Below are 19,529 nucleotides of genomic sequence, written 5' to 3' on the forward strand. Positions count from 1 at the left end.
TTTCTCTTGTCCACCCACGAGGCATGAAATGGTCTGATGACTTGCATTGAATAACCACGAGATGAACCCGATGTAGCACTCGTTCCCATTTCGCATATCAGTCCAGTGGGAAATACGTTGATGCTGCTGGCGTGAATCCCCCCGAGTTTATTCCCTTCCTCGTGGTGTCATGAAATCCATGTCTTTTTGTCATTCGCACTGGATTTCTGGGTTTTTTTTAAAATCTTAAGTGAGGTCTGTGATTTGGCAGCTTGAGTTCGCGAACAGACTGCGCTTAAAAAATGTCAGAGTTTCAAAATATTGTATTTTGCTTAAGAAAAGGAAAGGAAAATAAACTCCCCATGTGCGGACTGGCAGAAGGCAGGCAGGCTTTTCATACTGATTCGCCTTTGGTATTTTGCCACCGTCTTCTGCCGCTGATCCTGCTTATGAACCCCGATGAAATTAAATTCTTCACGGTCTGCTCTGCTTCATGTTCAAATCGGGTGGATTTCCACTCGCTCACTCGCCACCTGCCAGGAATGGCCTGAGATGGTGGCATGCACCGCGTGGCTTGTGCAGGGGAATGGATATAGGAAAAACAACAAAACTGGGAAAAATCTGCAGCTGTTTTGTGTTTTCCTTTTATTTTTTTTATTGGTTTTTTTTGGTTTTCTGGGCCTTTCGTAAGAGCTTTAGTGGGTAGGGGTGTCAAAATGAAGACAGGCTGGCACACCAAGAGAGGACATGCAGGATTATGGGTCAGATGCGAATGCTGGCTCCAGTTCCTTGAGAAAGTCACTTAGTCTCTCCGTGCCTCAGTTTCCCAGCTGTGAAACGGGGGCAAGTGATTCCGTCTTTCTCACACCCATTTGTCTTGTCTGTTTAGATCTAGATTGAGGCAGGGATTGCTTCTTAATATGGTGGTGCTGATAGATGTTAATACCTGCCAGGCTCAGCAGAAGAAGGGATCACAGTAAAAACAGCTGTGCATGGAGAGGGATGCTACCGCTGAGGCATTATTATGACTCTCAGCAGCGGGCCTGAGGTTTAGCCCAGGTACCAGAGGCTTGGGTGCATGTTGCAGGCCATGCGTGTGGGAGGCAGAAAGCCAGGAGGAGGAACTGTAAGCATGACCCTGAGATGCAGGCCAAGTTTCTTGGGCATAGGGTTTGCCGGGGGGGGTGCGTGCATGGATTTCTAAGTGGGGAGGCTCTCTCCTGCTCATACTGTATCGAGAGAAACTGGAGTCTGTTTGCATTTTTTTTAATAAAGAAGAAGATTGCACCCCAAAATATATCTGCTCCTGTCACCAAGTTATCATCTCGATTTCAGCTGGGGCTTTTGTGATATCATTGACAAAATGACCCAAAATACAATGGCCAGGTGACCTCAGATCCCGTAACTATAGCAGCTCCTTGTCTCTATACATTTTCGTGCTTCCTTATGGAGCACAGCATGCCTCCTTGCAGCGGAGAGCATGCTTTCTTCATATGCACGTTATGGCTCTGTCTGGTTTTCTAATAATACAAAAAAAAGCACGTGCAATCCCGTCATTTCCAGTAAGTGCTTTTCCCCTGGGGTGTCTGCTGTATTGCCACAGCCTGTTCCAGGCTGGAATAGCCTTTTGCCAAACCGAGCAAGCTCGATCTTGTCCTTTGAAACAGGCAAGAGAAAGAGCTGCAATTAAAGTTGACTAATTACTTCAGCAGGATCATGTTCAGTTCAGGTCAGTTCACGTTCAGTTTGCATTTTAACCCAGCGCCCTCTAGAGCTCTGCGTTTCCCGGCCGCGTCTAGGCTCGAGCGTGACAGCAAAGGGTGTCAGAAAAACAAACCCTGCCATGCCCACGGGAAAGCTTGCCGGGAACGGGGACAGAAACGGCTGCTTCCAGAAAAACGGTAATTGCTGCAAATTGTTAGGTTCAAATGGTCAAGTCGAAATGAGGTGTTTGTGCCTTTTTTTGGGGAGCAGGTATTTCCTAACTCACCAAAACAGCCTCTGGATGCGTGCCTTGGGATTTTGCTGACGTGCTTTATGTTCTCGCATCATTTTACCCCGAATGCAGAGCACCGCGTAACGGGAGACGTATCGCTGCGAACGAGCTGCTTGCATTGCCCTGTTGCACCTGGCTCTTCGCCTTCTGGCTAGGACCCCTATTTATACCTGAGCTCGAGGAACGTTTGACCCGATTGAGAGCTTGTTTCTAATCCAGTTCAGGGTAACGCGGTATAAGGAGGAAAGCGTGGCCTGCAGATGCGAACCGAAGCAAATAGCCACTCGAGCTGAATTTTGCTCCCGCTGTGCTGGGTTTTCCTAAGTACGTGGAGCGCGGTGGATGTTCCCCAAGCCAGAACAAAACCTGGTCCTGTGCGTTCAAAATCAGTTTAGGCAGCGTGCCGTAGGACTCGTGCAAAGGGACACGGCGCTCTCCCGTAGGCTTCGTGGCACGAGCTGCTGCCTGCACCGAGTGCCAGGACCGTAGGCTTTCCATGCGGCTCACCAGACAAAGGAACTTTATGTTTTGAACTCTGGGCCCTGAATCTGCATCGCCAGACTGGGCTGGCATTTCAGGGAAATAAGGTCAGCCACTGTAGATGAGCTTCATTTTGCAACGTGTAAGTGCAGAGGGAGTGAGGGGGAAAAAAAAAACATAAAAAATGAAAGTTTCTGGCTCTGCTATTGCCTCTCTCTTGTTTCACAGGCAAGAAGAGAAATCCGGGGCTGAAAATTCCTAAGGAAGCATTTGAGCAACCACAGACAAGCTCCACGTAAGTCTCCAAACACGGAGGGAGAACAAAAATAAAACCACTAACCCCAGCTGCTTTCCAAAGATGCATCGCCTTCTGCCTTCCCCTGGGCGCTCAGGAGCGGGGAGCTCTGCCTTCGGCATCCTCTTGCACAGCCGCGGCGTGAAGGGAGCTCCCGGCTGTTGTGCTGGACATCTGGGAGCACTGAGTTTCAGCAGGGGTGGGCAAAGGGGCAGCAGAAAAATCTGCTCTAAGTGTGTTTGGGGACTTTAGGAAACGATATAACATAAATCCAAATGTTATAAAGGAGAGAGGGGTGTGGGTCGTAGCCCTTTCCTCATTTCCCAGGGGTGTAGGTTGTAGCCGTGTTGGTCTAAGGACATAGGCAGACAAGCTTAAATCCGGTATCTTTTATCAGACCAACTCAAATAGCTGGAAAAAGTCTTCTTTGCAAGCTTTCGGGTACTAATACCCTTTGTCAGGCTGCGGCAGCGTCTGCAGATCATCTTTGCTCTTCCTGGATGGGGTATTAAAGCAGCCAGATGCCAGTACGTATTTTAATTGACTGGCTTTCTTGCACACGTCCTGGCCTCTAGCTGCTTTACTGCTCCATCCAGGAAGAGCACAGACCACCTGAAGACGCATCCTCAACCTGATGAAGGGTATTTGTACCCGAAAGCTTGCAAAGAAGAAGTCCTCCACTTCTGTCACTGCCCTTCTTGGAGCTGTAGACGTTGTCCTGGGTTCCCCGCACCCCTTTGACCAATGCAAATACAAACAAATTCCTGCCTATTAGGAAAAAGAGCGGAGCAGAATTTTCCCAGCCACATTATGATGACCTTTACTAATTGAATTCATTGGCTTTATCCCAGTGGTTTGCTTCACCCTGGAACTATGTAGATCTGCCTTCCTTGGTGGGTCTGAGCTCTGCCTCGGTGCTCGGCTGACCGGACCTGCACGGGTTTGGAGCAAATTGTCTTTTTTTCAAACAACTTCTCAACGTCTCATTGCCATTTGGTGTGTCCGTATCACAGCGTCTCTGTAGGGCTTCTTTGCAGTGCATATCTCCCTGCTTTTTTGGGGGGATTTCCTTCACAATCCAGGAGGTGTGAGGACACTCACTCGTCTTCCCTCAGGATGCCTCAGCTAGAAAGATCCTGGGTGAAGCAACCCTGTCCTCCTGCTCCTTCGCTCTGGCGCCAGATTAACCCAGTGCCCCCGTAGTTTTTCTTTAATGTGCCCTTTTGTTGCACATCTCCATGACAAGGAAAATGAAAGGGGGAAGGGAATGATTTGAGCCCCCGGGGCTGCCTCTCTTGCAGGTTTGGAATAAGCTGATTTAAAATAAGGAAATAAATACATAAAACCCCTTAGGAAATAGGTCTGTGCTATTAGGATGTCATTTGCTGCATAAGGCAAACCCTGCATTTGCTTGTTAGCCTCCTTAATGATTCATTTTGATCATTGCAGCAATTACCTCCCATCCGTCTTGCCTAATGTGGCTACCTGCTTATGTTGGCAGGCAGGACGGTAATATAGGTTTACGTTTCACTGAGGATAACCCTCTTTTTCCTTTACGGATCGATTAGGAACACTTGCACCCGCGGGATCACACTCTTTCTCCCTGGAGCTCCCCAGGGACTTACTCAGATCAGGAGACATCAGAGTCCACCGTCTATTAAGATGCTTTGGCTGCTCCTGGTGTAATAATTTTGTGATGCTGATGACTTTCCAGAAACAACTGAATTAAAAAAAAAAAAACAACAGCTCTTGCGAAAGGCTGAGATTTTGTCTCTTAAGAGCTGAATTCAGCCGTGTGAACAATAGGACTGCCATTTTACTGCTGTGAAGTAAGAGCCTGCCCAGCCAGGTAGCACATTGCATAGGCCACAGGTGTAAAAAGAGGGCACTCAAAGCCTTGATTTGCTAGGGTCATGCACCTGAGGCCTTCAAGCCAATTTAAAAAGCCAGGCCTCTTGGCTGTCAAGTGTGTGAGCCGCGATACTCCACGGCTTGCGGTGCCAGCAGTGAGGTGCTCGCTGCGAGAGATTTGCCTTGGGGAAGGTAGATCTGACACCTCACCTTCTCCTGGCAGAGGAGGACTATTTCGCGGGAAGCTGAGCACATCTTAGCTGTTTTTGGAAAGGATTCGTGGAAAGATCTCTGGACCGCGTAGCCGTCGGGGTCTGAGATGCTGAGTGAGGATCCCCTGTTAGTCGTCTCCGTTCGTATGGCTGCTGCCCCGTGGGTCCGTCTCAGGCTGGCTCGACAGTTCGCTTTACTGAGGGATCTTTTTAGGGCAGGCGGGAACGCGGGTGACCCTCCATGCTGCTGGATGCAGGCGCTGGGAGCGATGCGAAGGGGATCACAGGAGTCAGGTACTAAAGCAGTTAGGCTAGCAATCCTGGCGCTCGGGACAGGCAGCAGTTGCGTGCCCCAGGGCCAGGGTTAAGCGATATGGTCCCTAAGTTGCAGTATCCCAGAGTTACGTGCGCTAAGGCCTACAGGGAGAAGAAAGCGGGATGTGCAAGATCTTCTGAGAATGTCCATCCTTCGAAGCCAGGGGAGGAAAAAGTGCATTAGAAAACAGATAGACACACATCTCTCCAGCCTGTTCGAAACGGCGCTGAAACAAAGCACCAGGGGCCAAGCTGCTGCTTTCATCCTTGGGTGAGCTAGGTCTTGGACCCTCTGTAGAGAGAGCGGACAGCAGGCTCGGGCTGGATCTCTGCGCAGCAGCATCTACCCAGGAAAGGAGATTAATTCTCCCTCCCTCTCTTCCGTTTTGCTGGGGTTGGTCCCCCTCCCTGCCCATCAAAGCAGATCATCTCTCGAAGTTCCTTACTGTGGGAGTTGGGCAAAGACTTGTGAAAGCCCATCTCCGGCAGCGTCCTTCCTGACCCCTTTTGGGATGAGTTTATGAGTCTTGGCAAGGTCTAGCCGCGCAGTGAGGCTAGGAAGCCACTGGTACTTCTCTGCGTGATGCTGAGCATCTGCGGCTTGAGGGGGATTCATGCCCAGGCCTCCACTGGGATTGTGGACCATCTCCATCTGGGTTGTGATCCGACACGCTTGGTCCTTTGGGATAGCTGCAGTTGTACGGTCTCGGGAACTGATGCTTCACTTGTGTTTTTCTTTTCTTTCTCTCCCACAGGCCGCCTAGAGATTTAGACTCCAAAGCCTGCATCTCTATTGGGGAGAAGGTAAGATTATAAGTTTGGTCTACCAGGCTATATTAGATGTGTAAACCCAGCCCCAGGTACCAAATTAGGGTCCAACTGATTTTACAAACCTAATTTTAGTGTGTCACAACCTGAGGGAACATGAGATCAGGGTCAAGGGAGGGCAGCTTGGCCATTTTCTCTTATTTTCTGTCAGCCACTCCCAAGTTGCTTCGTTTCCCAGCATCCTTTGTGTTTTATCCCTTGTTGCCAAACACGAGTCAAGCATTTGAGCTTCATGCCTTGCATTCATTTTGCTTTTTATGGCAAAAGTGTTATTATTATTATTATTATTATTAACTGCTAATAATTACAACCACAATACAAATAGTAGCATCACAAACCAGGCCATGCATTTACACTGAGTAGCTAGCTACAGGTTCTGGTATTTATAAAGCTGGAGACTAGAAGCTAAACGTTCCCAAACATCCTCACCCACCTGAACTATTTGTATTCTTGTGGTTGCAGCCTTGCAGGGGGGTTATATCTTGTCTCGGTGCCATTTGGACCCCTTTAGCTATTGCCTCACCCCCCCTCAATGCACACAGATAGAGATGTGCTTTGGAGGCTGCCTTAATCCAGTGGCAGCCAGCAGGCTCCCAGTCCCCAGACAGTAGGATCCCAGTAGGAGTGAGTTTTCTTGACCCAGTGCCCTTCTGCCTGGCGTACACGGCTGCAGCTGCCATTCACATCGCCCCTGAAATGTTTCTCAGGTAGTCATGTACTGTATAGAGAGGTGTTAGCCACCTCTCATCAACCTGCCTAATTGGGCGGGGGAAGGAGATAAGCCATCATGTAATGGTTCTTTTGCATGAATTTAAACATCGCATCGTAAAAAAGCAGATGGGTCGGAGCTCCCTGAGAGGCTGCATCCTCACGCTCCTCCCATCCGGAAGGCAGCAGCACTGCACAGCGAGCCCCAGGGACCGTGAGAGCAGGAGCCCTCGCAATAAGCAAGCCTTCCTGGCGCAAATGCCAGCGCAGCGATTCCTTCTTTGTTTCTCCAAGGAATGACCCGGATTAGCGAGCGTGGCCCTGCTTCCCTTTGTGACACTCACAGCTTTGTTCAACCCTTGCCCGGCTCTTACGTAATGGCCCTGACACCGCACACTTAACGTTATTAATAGTAACACGTAGTCCGGGTCGAGATGCTGATTGCTAAGCTCTGGGTTATGTTAATGGCTTTCTCCCGCTTCGTTCCAAATATGAATTTCTCCCCCAGCCAGGAGAAGTAAATGCTAATAGGAGCCAGCCTCAGAAGTTTACTTTGAATCGTGGGTGTGAACGTTATTAGCCATTTCCAAATGCGGGAGTATCCCCTGGAGTTTATTCGTATCACCCGCTTGGCTTTCAGCCATCGGTTGGCGTCATCGGTATGAAAACAGAGACATCCCCCAGCTGAAGAGTTTGTGGAGTTAATGCTTGTGGCTGGAGTCCCTTCGTGCACAGAGCTGCTCAGCTTACCCAGGCAGAGAGAGCATCCCTGTATAATGGGCGGGCAGGTGATACAGGGTGCCTGAGGTCTCCCGAATCGGATACAGACTGATGGCTTTTTTTTCACCATTGCAAGTCTTTTTCTTTTTTTGGAACTCCTGTTTCAACACTAACGTATTGTCTTAACTCTGACAGTCCCCAAAGCATTGAGAGTGACCCCTTCCAAGCACTCATGTTCAGTGTCCCTTTGCATGGAGTCTGCCCTGCTAACCAGCAGGGATCCTGGTTTTCTCTGAGAGAGAAATCCAAATGTTTGTGATTTTTATATATATCTATAGCTATCGATATATTGATATTGATATATCTATAGATATATGTATATAGATGTCTATGTGTATCAATATATCGATAGCTATAGATATCTGTGTATATTGATAGCTATAGATATCTATGTACATTGATAGCTATAGATATCTAAATATCTAGAGATAGATAGACAGATAAAAAAATTCAAAAATTGTCTGATTTTTTTATCACAGAAAACCAGAATCCCTGCTGGTTAGCATATATAGAGATGTATATCTCTATATATAGATATCTCTCTCTCTCTCTCTCTCTCTCTCTCTCTCTCTCTCTCTATATATATATATATATATATATATGTGCGTGTGTGTGTGTATATATCTATAGATATAGTACTGCGTGCAATTCTGGGCGCCGCGCTTCACGAAGGATGCGGATAACCTGGAGAGGGTCCAGAGAAGGGCCACTCGTATGGTTAAGGGCCTGCAGGCCAAGCCCTACGAGGAGAGACTAGAGAAACTGGACCTTTTCAGCCTCCGCAAGAGAAGGTTGAGAGGCGACCTGGTGGCTGCCTATAAGTTCGTCAGGGGGGCACAGAAGGGAATTGGTGAGTATTTATTCACCAAGGCCCCCCCGGGGGTTACAAGAAATAATGGCCACAAGCTAGAAGAGAGCAGATTTAGATTGGATATTAGGAGGAACTTCTTCACAGTTCGAGTGGCCAAGGTCTGGAACGGGCTCCCAAAGGAGGTGGTGCTCTCCCCTACCCTGGGGGTCTTCAAGCGAAGGTTGGATGTGTATCTAGCTGGGGTAATGTAGGCCCAGCGCTCTTTCCTGTTCATGCAGGGGGTCGGACTCGATGATCTATTGAGGTCCCTTCCGACCCTAGCATCTATGAATCTATATGTGTGTGTGTATATATATGTATATAGATATAGATATATGTATATATATCTCTGTGTATCTATATATAGAGAGATTATATATGTATAGATATATACACACACACACACACACACACACATATAGAGACAGAGAGAATGGCATTTTGTTTTAATCATGGAAAAATGTGGATTTTGAGGGGTTTTTTAAATCAGAAAATTTTGGATTTTTTTTTTTAAATCAGAGAAAACCAGGGTCCCTGCTAACCAGGCAGGACTGCTGCCAGACTTTGCTTGGGATGCTGAGCCTTGTGGAGTAAAAGGACAAGGTTTTCCAGTAGGAATCGCTGCATGCCTGGGCGGAGTAACAGGCCTCTTCGTTAGGTTTTGGTTTGGGGTGCAGCTGCCCAAGTCGGAGGGTCCTTGTGTCCCTTCCAGATCTTCAGCTGACAGCTTCAGGTTCCCTTTCCACCTCCCTGCCTAGGGAGGACCAGATGCGCTCTGTTTTGTCAGCAGCCTGGTGCCCTGTAATCTCAGGCAGAAGGCGGGGTAGATTTGCACCTTTATAGACTAACTCATCAGAGGTGGAGCATAAGCTTTCATAGGCGGAGGGCTTCCCTGTCATCTCTTTACGGACCTCTCGACGACTGAGCATTTGACGACACACCCAGCAACCGTTGGCCCCAAAGCGGCGCGTCGGGGAACAGTCATCCAACGCGTGCGTGTACTAGTACTGAGACGGGAACCTATATGCTTGTTTTAAGGCCTTTGGAAACCTCCCATTCACCGTTTCTCTGTGGGAAGGGTACCGAATGCCTTGCTTCCACTCTTCTCTCTTTTCTGGGCTTCCCTTTGAATATTGGCTTGCTTGCTGAGAAGAAAGTCCTAGCTCCAGCTGAGGTGTGAACATCCCCTGCTTCTTGCTAAAGCTGTTGGCTTCAAAGCCTAGTTGTCACTCGTTAGTGTTGACAGCTTGCCCAAATGCCTGCCTTGTCCATGCAAGGACACCTGGGTCCTCTTTTGCTTTCCACTCTAGAGGCACTGGGTTGGGAAAGCTAGAGGACGAGGAGGGCGAACACCCCCCGATAAAATCAAAGCCAGTTCAGTAGCCTCAAAGAACTTGCTGGATTATAGCGTGGATTTGTAACCAGGATGGACCAGGGGTTGCACACAAATTGCTCTTCCCCTCCTTAGCAGTCACATGGTAAAAGAGCATCCCACATCTTTTCATCTGAGGAGCTTAGATTCACTGCCCAATAGCATTCGAAACGGTATGTGTACCCGTGCACGTGCATGGCTGCAGTCAGAGTCAGGCCTGGGTTTTCTTTGGGAAAGAAACACCTCTTCCCCAATTTGATTTTAATATTATTAATAGAAATCATGAGAAAACACTGGGACATCTAAAGGATTTTGGAAACCTTAGCTATGGGAGACACAGCTGATCCCCTTGGAGAATCAGCTGCGCACACCCGTTGAAGGTTCAGCCACGGCGTTTATCCCCGGTTCAGTTCTGGGCAACCCGGGACTTAAACCCAGACGTTATCTCCTTCCAACACTGGGGGCTTTTTCCTATCATATATTCATTTGACCATGATCCGAACCCAGTGCGGGTCATCCTGTCCTGAAATCAGATTCTTAGGAAAGCATGCCTGGAATCCAGGATAATTTGGCACTTTTAATTTTACTGGAAAAACGAGAAGATTTTGATGGGAGAAAAATGCCATTCCAGCACTAGTCCGATGAAGCAGGGCAATACATTTGACCGGCATGTCAGGTGGTTAATTTATTAGGTGATGTATTAATTCATTAGCATTTTATAGTGTCTATCTTTGGATGCTTTTCTTTCATTTGAATTTTTATTTTCCCTGGCATAGAGCCGGGGCTGGGAGATGGAAAGAGTGTGAGAAGCATCTGGAGCGCGGTGACCCAGTATCGAGTCAGAGGCATGCCTGCTGCTAAAATGAGCCCTTGTTCCAAGAAAAGCAGCTCTCTCTCCCCACAGTCCCAAGGAAGAGGAAAAGGATCAGCGCAGAGGGGCAGCAAGTTCGGGTTGGAAGGTGCATAGAGACAGGCCCTCATTAAAAAAAAACAACAACCCGCGAGCTCAGTCTTTCTTTCTGTGGTTTTCTATTGAAGAGTGTGACTTGACTCGGCTGCAGTCGTTACCCCGGTGGTATTGGCCATGCTTATCCCACAAGTCATTTGTCCTGCTGGGTTTCTTAGGACCTGGTACCTCCATGCCCATCTCCCAGTGCCCCCATTGACTTCTCCGTGTCCCCTAGAGAAAGCCACTTTCCTCGATCCCTTTAACTTCGCTGCTAAATTTAAGAGCGGTGCCTGAAGGAGACAGAGGGCTTGTCTGGAGAGTCGGCGGTGAACAGTAGGAGCAGTGTCAGGCAGGGAAAAGGCGCTTGAAACCACGTCGTAGCACAAAACCACCAGTCAGGGCTACTTTTACAGTAAATGCAGTTGTGATCGAGCCGTCAAGCCGTACAGTAGCACAGTATGTGCGCCCAAACTGGGAGAGTCCCTCTCCAACCAGCACATTTCAGGCAGCAGTTTTGTTTTTTTTTCTGCTGCAGAGGCAGAAAGCGGTGTGGGATTATGTGCCGTGAATCAGTTCATTATAGCCGGTTACTTTCTGTAGAATGATTGACTTCTGTGGTCGTGCGTTCAGCATGCCGAGTGGCTGGGTTTTAGTAGCAAGGGCATGTTTTAAACTCCAAAAATAATAAGAAAAAAAAATAGAGCCTCTGCACAATGTTGCCCCGAAAAGAAGGGCTGGGATGCAGCGCTCCAAACAAAGCCTGCCTTCATGTCAAGCAAGGAGAAAGAGGCTAGACGAAATAAATCTGGGGAGGCTTAAAGAGGGACAGCTCTCCACTGCTGTCTGGCCCCAATGCCAGTTTGTAGAAATAAGCTTTTTACAAGCCATGAAACCGGTCAGGAATGCTTCCATAGTATTTCTCTTAAAGGAAAGTCCTATGGGAAGTGTTGTTTCATCACTTGCCTTTGGCGTTTGCAGCACTGGGAACCTGACTGGCAGTTACGGGCAGTGGTTTGGGTTGATTTTCCTCCTGAAGCCCTAAGAAATAAATGAGCGGGGCGGTCGGGATCCAGTCTTCCAGCTCGTTCGGTCCTGGTGAGGAGGTAGGGGGCACAGAGGTGGGTGCTTTTCCTCTCCGGAGCGCTGCGTTAATTGTTACCTGGATCAGTCTTACTGTCGTCCCTGGGGAATCTTGCGCCCATTTTACAGATGGGGACAGGGAGGTGCGGAGAAGGTTAAGCAATCTCACCAAGACTGCAGGTGGAAGGTTGTGTGTTCGAGGCGGATTGTGTGTTCAAGCACCTCAAGGTTGTGTGTTCAAGCACCTCTTGGCTTTTTTGCTGCTCTCTTCACAGAATGGAAGAACAGGGGCCTCCATTCTCTTGCCTTTGACGTTTTCACTGTGTTTCCTCCCAATTCCTCCTCCAGAACTTTGAAGTCAAGGCCGATGATCTCGAGCCGATCTCCGAGCTGGGACGAGGCGCATACGGGGTGGTGGAGAAGATGAGGCACATGCCGAGTGGGCAGATCATGGCGGTAAAGGTAGAGTGCAACTCCTAGGGTTGTTTTATAACTGCTTTATAAAGCAGAAAACACAGATCCATTCTAGCGATTTTGTTTTTCTTTGGGTTTCCCCCCAGCCCGGACACAGAAAGTCAACACGTCATTTTGACTTGTGTTTCTAGCCTTTTTAGGGTAGCAACTGTATTTTTGGTATGTGTTTGTTTGTGCAGCCCCTGGCGCACGGGGATGGAAGAAGGTTCCTGATTCATGACAATGGCTCCTGGACTGTATTACAATACAGATAAATCCTAATATAGGGATTTTCTTTGGGTGTTTTAACTTTTTTTTAACAACCCTATTGTAATTCAAGAAAAAAATCATGGGAACTTTCCTGTCACGTGTGGGTTCTGTAGAGAACTGAATTACAGGCCAAACGTGAGCTGAGAGTTACCTATTATTTAAAATAAGGGGGGAAAAAAAGATGCAAGACTTTACAAGCAAAGGGAAATGCAATTCTTAGCTTGTCCTCGCTGCCTCCGCTTAACAAGCCTTTCCCAGTTTCTGGGGAGCAAGAACTAATCCAGGAACCCACATCTGTTACATTTTGTCTGCTCTGTTTTATTTTTCCTGGTAGCCACCAGGCTGCAAAACCCCTCTGAAAGCAGAGATGGATGCAGTTGGGCAGGGCGGTGGGAACTGCGCTCTCGTGCACTTTCATCCCAGTTGCTCGAGCGGTTTAAGTCCGACGCATGATTAGCCTCCAGTGGCTTTGACCAAAGAACCTTAGAGCATCTGTGTCTGGTCGATGTGGTGTTAGCTCGTAAAACTATACGAGCATCTCATGCTTCTGCTGGCAGCTGCTGCTGAGGCCTTCCCCCGATGGCAGAGAAGAGAGAGATTGGACAATCTTGTACCCTTCCTCCAATGAGGATGTCTCAGGAGTTCACAGAAGTAAATCCTACCTCACCACTGCAAGGGGGCTTATTCCCACCTATTTTTCTAAAATGCAGAGACCAAATTTTAGAAGTGGCCTCTGGTTCTGCTTTGAGAGACAGGAGACTCTTGCCCCAGGAAGCAGCGATTCACAACTAGGGTGCTGCAGCATCCTGGTGTGCCGTAAAGTCCAGTTAAGGGTGCCATGAGATGCACGGTTAGGTTTGCTAATGCCTGCAGGATTCACAAGATCAACCCAGAGTTTTCAAATGGGAATCCACGTGGTGCCAAAAGTATTCTGCCCTGTTGTGGTCAGTCTGAATGCTTTGCCACAGAAGAATGGCTCTATTATTTTTCTGCAGTCAAAAAACAAGTGAAGGCTCAGAGCTGACATTTTCCTAGGAATGCCTTGAGCCTGAAAAGGCAATCCTGTAGACCAATACAACTACACCCTGGATACTTTGAGGCTGAAAATGTTGAGAACCAGCCGCAGCCATGCAGCAGAGACAGGACTGGAACCCAGAACTCTCAGGGCCAAATTCTGGGCTAGTATAAACTGCTGATTTACCCCTGCCTTGAGTTATTCCTCCTGTTTAACCCCCTAGAGCACGGAGTTTCTTCGGTGCTGTTTAAAAGTAGAGGAAAGGAGAAGCAATTCAGAAAAGAAAGTAGCCGCCATCATCTCATGGGAATGGCATTAAGCATTTTTCCCTATGTGGGTTCGTACACATGTACTAAGCAGACTTAAAATAAGGTGACTTAACTAAAGCGACTTAAGCCGTGCCGGAGCGTACAGCTCCTTGACATGGCGTCAGCCATTCTGTGAGCTAAGTTAACTTACGCTTCAGAGCATACACACATCTGGAGCAGAGTCGACTTAAATGCAGCATAAGATAATACTTCTGAGGTGTATTATCTTGAGTCACATTAGTTAGGTCAACTTAAAAAAGCTATCTTGGCTTAACTGTCAGGAAGTTGGTGCGTGTGTACACACCTTGTATGTCCACCTGCAAGCTTAAGCCTGCAAGTTGGACGCTGCGGAGTGCTAACTTGTTTCTCTCTTCCAGAGGATCCGAGCCACAGTGAATAGCCAGGAGCAGAAGAGGTTACTGATGGACCTGGACATCTCCATGAGGACGGTAGACTGCCCCTTCACTGTCACCTTCTATGGGGCTCTCTTTCGAGAGGTACAGCATTTTGGATACCTGCCCATCTTCTTCTCCTGCCTGGTACTTAGGTGTGAGCTCTGTGGTTGTGGCGATGGGCACATAACCTAAGATTGAAGGCTGGCACATATTATGTAAGTCGGTTGGTATCTTGGATCTCACACCATGCCCTTCGTTGTTGGGACTGTGTATCTTTGAAGTGTCCTTTTACTTTGATAGAGCACTATTAGCACGTGCTCTGCTCCTGAGGGGTACAGAAAGTCAGTCCCTAGCAAGAGGCGTTTGCTGCCTGATGCTCAGGGGCTTCAGTTTTCAGGAGAGGTAAGACTTGTGGATGCTGGGAAAGACCAGGCAAGCCATCTCTGCATCATATATCGATGGTGGGTTTTCTGTTACGATGTGTGTACCGAAAACTCCCAGCTCACAGGACGCAGTTCCCCCAAGAGCCCTCCGATGGCACGACGGACCTGCGGCACATTTCAGAGACCCTGCAGTCCGTTCTTTGGAAAGGCAGCTAGTGTCTTTCAGCGTGACTTGAGGCTCCTAAGTCTTGTAAGGGCCTCAGGAGAATTTAACCAACATCTGATTTCTAACTCTGGGATTTGCAAAGTGCAGCCTCTTGGGCAGCCGTGCATGAATACATCAGGCACGTTGCGCTTGACCTCAGCTTACTTGAAGGGGAGTGGAGAAACCGGGGGGATGTTGCATAAGGCACCATGAGGACAAGCCCAGTGGGAGCGTGACAGAAGTCACCTGCACACACAAGCAAGGGAAGGCTCCAGTTGGTAAGGTTTCCCCTTTTTTTTCCTCCAGGGAGACGTGTGGATCTGCATGGAGCTGATGGACACCTCGCTGGACAAATTCTACAAACACGTCATTGACAAAGGCCTGACGATTCCCGAAGACATCCTGGGGAAAATAGCAGTCTCCGTAAGTGGAGTTCGGGGTGCTGTCCCTCTTCTGAGCCTAGCCCTTGGGGACCTCTCATCTCTGCACTGACCCAGAAACCAGCCCTCGCATGCAAATTCTTGCTTGACTTTCAATATTTAGCCTGAGTTTATATCTATCAGTTCTCCATACCCGGACATCTGCCATTTGACTGTTCCCCATTGCTGTAGAGCTGGGGTTAGGAGGCTTGGTGTGGGCTAGCCCCACTGGTCCATCCTGCGAGCTCTGGTTCACTCTGGATTTGTTGTGTTTCAGATTGTAAAAGCGCTTGAACATCTACATAGCAAACTCTCCGTAATCCACAGAGGTAAGTGGAGTTCATGCGTTCTCGGGCAGTGCCTGCTTCCCACTGAGCCTAGCCTCCGGCTCTGCCTCTTGTGGGGGTTATTCTCAGGGCCAGGGAGGTGCCCCCAAAGTCAGGGGGAAGTCCAGCGGCCTCATAGCCTAGAGCTGGGAGCTGTGGCCTTGTAGCCCAAAACAAGGGCTTGGCTATGGCAAAGCATGTAAGCAAAAGCAGAGTCAGGATGTGCAGGTATCTTGGAGAGAGTGCCACTCAGCATATCTCCGCTGAAGCTGAACATATGAAATAGCCTCTACTGGCTGGCAAAATAAATAGATAATTTGCTTCCCCATCACCCACTGGCAGAGGTACACCTGACTAATAATGGGATGGGTTCCCAGCTCTTGGACTTTGGCTGGTTTGGGATCAGTCAGGGTATAGGCTCATTCCTCCCCTTAGCATCTACATTACGCCCAGTCGCACCTCCTAATTTGGGCCCAGTCTCATGCAGCCAGGACTTTTAGGTTCAGGGTAGATCAGCAACTTATCCCATGGGAGACTTGGACATAGGTGACCTTAGCTTAAGAATCCCACTTTAGGATCTAGGAGGTAGGGGAAAAAAATGGAGGTCTACCAAGTTTTCTCATCAGACCTCTGGATGTTTCAACCAAATTGTCAGTGCTGAGTAATATGAAGAGGTGGTGCTGGGGGAAATGCTATAAAGCCTGTTTCAAAACCTCCTGATTTCTACCTGCGTTATTTATATTACTTATAACCAGAGAGGATGATGGCACAAAACAGTGTTTGTTCTGCAGTTGAGCAGGGACCCAACATAGGGAGGGTCCTGACCCCTGAAAGGGACTCCTAGGTGCTAACTGCAATGATGATGTTAATAATGACAATAATTTAACCATTTACTTTTAAACATTTCTGCTACTGTTTTTACTGTTCTTTGTTATGCACTTTCTTCCTCTTAAATGCCACAGTGATTTTTATGTCCTGACTTAACGCAGCTCTGCAGGCTTCAAGCTCCAGATGTGGCATTTCTGTCTGGCTTTGGTTTTCAAAATCCCTCTGGTCTCTTTAAAACACCTAAATTTCAGCAGCTATGTAGGACAACGTCAAGAGAGTTTAAAAACTGCCTCCAGGCAGACGCCAGGAACGTGCATAAAATTAAACTATCTTGCTCTTTTGCTGGTTGGCACCTTTATTTTAAAAACCGTATTCAGTATAGAAACGAAAAGAAAAAAAACATCTCTGCAGCGTGGCTGCTGGGGCTGGAGTTGTCTGAAGTGAAAGGAGTTCAAAACTAACAGCCGCTCGTGATCTCCCTCTAATGAGCCTGCCTGGGGTCGAGATCCTGCCTTCTGGATCGCTGGAAGTGGGTGGCCAATTCTGCCTGGCTCATAGAGGGTTGTTTGTGTGATTTCAGTCGAAAGGTTGTCATTCAGGGATAACAGACAAAGGATTCCCAAAAGTTTGATCACACGGCCCTGAGTAGAGAGAAGATGCCAATCAGCCACGTACCACAATGCCTCAATGAGGAGGAGTGTGCCACCAGGTTCAGCCCCTGTTGACTATTTTATTATTATATGTAGTTAGAGCAGATTTTTTCAGAAGTGGCCTCTGAAGATAGGTGCATTCAGTGAGGCAGCGTGGCTCACAGTGAGGGAGTTAACTCATTTTATGGGAGACCCGCTCACAGGTACCCTGCACGACCTTGGGTCAGTCTCTGTCTCTGAGCTGCGCTTACAGATGTGGGAAACGAGGGCAGTCACAGGGGTGTTGCACAGATAAATGTGTGGAAGATAAGGCACTAATGGGAGTCAGATCGGTGTGGTGGGCAGTTTGGGCCCCATTTCCATCACCCCTGGGTGATTTTAACCCCAGCTGGAGTCGCTAGGAGCTGCCGGTGCTTAGCACCTTTGATTTGGCTCCATCCTATTTTAAATCTGGGCACCAACTGAGAGTCCACTTTTAAAGATTTTGGCCGTTGTGTCTTTTCTCCAGCTTCCCTCCCCCTGATACTGCTTTTGGTCCCTTGGGTGAGTGCCCTAACCATGTTTGCACCTGGTTATACTCTGAAATGGTGGGGTGAGGAGTATTTGTGATGGTGATGGTGGTGTGTGCTCCTTCTTGCAGATGTAAAGCCATCTAACGTGTTGATCAATGCACTGGGGCAGGTGAAAATGTGTGATTTTGGAATTAGCGGTTACCTCGTTGACTCTGTTGCTAAAACCATGGATGCAGGATGCAAACCTTACATGGCGGTAAGTTGAGATGCTTGGGGAAGATGCATGAGAAACTACGGTGATACAGAGAGGGGCGTGTGAAACTGGGGATGGATCACCTACATGTAGGAGGCCTAAAAGATAACAACTTCCAGTGCGTTGTTTTGATGACAGGCAAGGGTCTTGGGATAAATGTGATAGTTGGAAAAATTGTTATTTGCATTGGTTTTGGGTACAAACAACCTTCTTCAGGCATAAGGAGCATCAACACAGCTACAACCGACAACCCTCGTTTCGATGACTCGCTTAAGATGGGCCTCGGTAGTTATTTGTCTAATTATTTGCAGCTCAAGCCTGGGAATCAGGACCCCTGGGTTTTATTTCACATGCCCTCAATGATTCATTATGTGTCCTTGAAATGGTTGCATTTGGTCTTTACCCAGTTTCCCTATTGGTGCAATGGAGACAGTGATGGTTTTCTGGTGGGAATAAATCAATAGGGAGCATTGGTCATCGGTAGCATCAAAATGAGACGCATAGGGGAGCCCAGCATCACAGAGCCCCACAGTAGCAGCCGTTTTGTGCTTGCCCAGTGGAAAAGCCAGTTATAAATGGTTTCCTGAGGATTAAGGTCCCGGAGAAGTGGGCTTGCCACCTTCTGGGCAGATCTGAACCCTGTGAATCAGGGACTGGGATTCAGCTTCTGCTGTCTTACCTCCTTGGATATGAGCCAGTGCCCAGTGTCCAGCCTTGGTGCTTGTCCCCGCTAGGCAGAGAAGATAAGCCAGATCCAGTCAAGATAACAGAGAGGAGATTCAGTTTTAATAAACCCATGGCCCGATTGTGCTGCCCTCCAGGATCCAGCTCAGCAGTGAGTGCCGGTTCGGGGCATTCATGGTGTTTAGCACTGGGGTCACCCCGCCATACGGGAAGGGAGCCTGTGTTGTGCTTGTAATCAGCTTCTGTTTGCTTCTCCTTCCAGCCTGAAAGAATAAACCCTGAACTGAACCAGAAAGGCTACAGCGTCAAATCAGATATCTGGAGCCTGGGAATCACTATGGTAGGACAGTCCTAAGAGCTACCAGAGCTTAAGGGCTTTTTATTCTCATGCTTATATCGCACCATTCCCCATGGGCCTTTAGGGGACGTATTCACCTCTTCCTTTCCCAAATACTCATGGCATGTTGTAGTGTAAAGGAGGAAGGAAGCTGCAGCTCATTTTCTGACCTCACTGTGCGCTCACCACCCCCCTAGGCAATGGGCAGGCAATTATTTCAGGCGGAGGGCCGCTTACTGAGTTTTGGCAAGCCATCGAGGGCCATATGACAGGCAGCCCAGGGCAGATAAATATTAATTTTCTAAATTTTTACGGGCCAGATAGGATGGTCTGGTGGGCTGCATCCAGCCCGCGGGCCGCATCGTTCCCACCCCTGACGTAGGCCCTGCTGGAATGGGCGTCCTTGATCAGCAAGGCCCAGATTTCCAAATTTGATTCTCGGACCGTGAGGATGCTTCTCCTTGTAAAAGAAATCCAGCACCAGTGTGAACAAGCGGATCCAGTACATTTTGTCCTCTAACACCCTCCTTCAGTCTCTCCCCCCAAATACCTCAGAGCACAGGTACCCTCAGCCAAATGCCGCGATTGCCTTATATCGACAGCAGCCATCCCATTGTGCTCTTCTTGTTTTAAAGGCCCAGTCTTGCAGTCTAGCCCTAAACCACAGTGAGAGGCTTTTTCTGTCCAGATCAGCAGGAGGGTCCTTATTAACGATGCAGAAAAGAGAGTTGTGGGAGGAAAGATCAGAGCGGGGAAGAAAGAAAGCAACTAACACCAGCCCAGGACATGGTTTGGC

General features: G+C 48.4%; 1 protein-coding gene across 2 annotated transcripts in view; it reads left to right on the forward strand.

Annotated features, from left to right (window-relative positions):
• The window catches only part of MAP2K6 (mitogen-activated protein kinase kinase 6), a 72,213-nt gene that overhangs the window by 30,548 nt on the left and 22,136 nt on the right, over positions 1 to 19,529 (forward strand). Inside the window, exons 1-9 of one of the 2 annotated variants that reach the window (XM_090059164.1) lie at positions 1,675 to 1,880; positions 2,684 to 2,750; positions 5,884 to 5,932; positions 12,044 to 12,157; positions 14,119 to 14,238; positions 15,031 to 15,147; positions 15,421 to 15,472; positions 17,588 to 17,715; positions 18,659 to 18,736. In XM_090059164.1, coding sequence (XP_089915290.1) covers positions 1,823 to 1,880; positions 2,684 to 2,750; positions 5,884 to 5,932; positions 12,044 to 12,157; positions 14,119 to 14,238; positions 15,031 to 15,147; positions 15,421 to 15,472; positions 17,588 to 17,715; positions 18,659 to 18,736 — 783 coding nt within the window. In that variant the 5' untranslated portion in view covers positions 1,675 to 1,822. Of the gene's footprint in view, positions 1 to 1,674; positions 1,881 to 2,683; positions 2,751 to 5,883; positions 5,933 to 12,043; positions 12,158 to 14,118; positions 14,239 to 15,030; positions 15,148 to 15,420; positions 15,473 to 17,587; positions 17,716 to 18,658; positions 18,737 to 19,529 lie in introns of those variants that run through there. The other variant, XM_090059165.1, reaches the window with a different exon arrangement.

The sequence above is a fragment of the Crocodylus siamensis genome, chromosome 8 (assembly GCF_052110815.1).
Source record: "Crocodylus siamensis isolate JL-2025a chromosome 8, ASM5211081v1, whole genome shotgun sequence".
Classification (NCBI taxonomy): domain Eukaryota; kingdom Metazoa; phylum Chordata; order Crocodylia; family Crocodylidae; genus Crocodylus; species Crocodylus siamensis.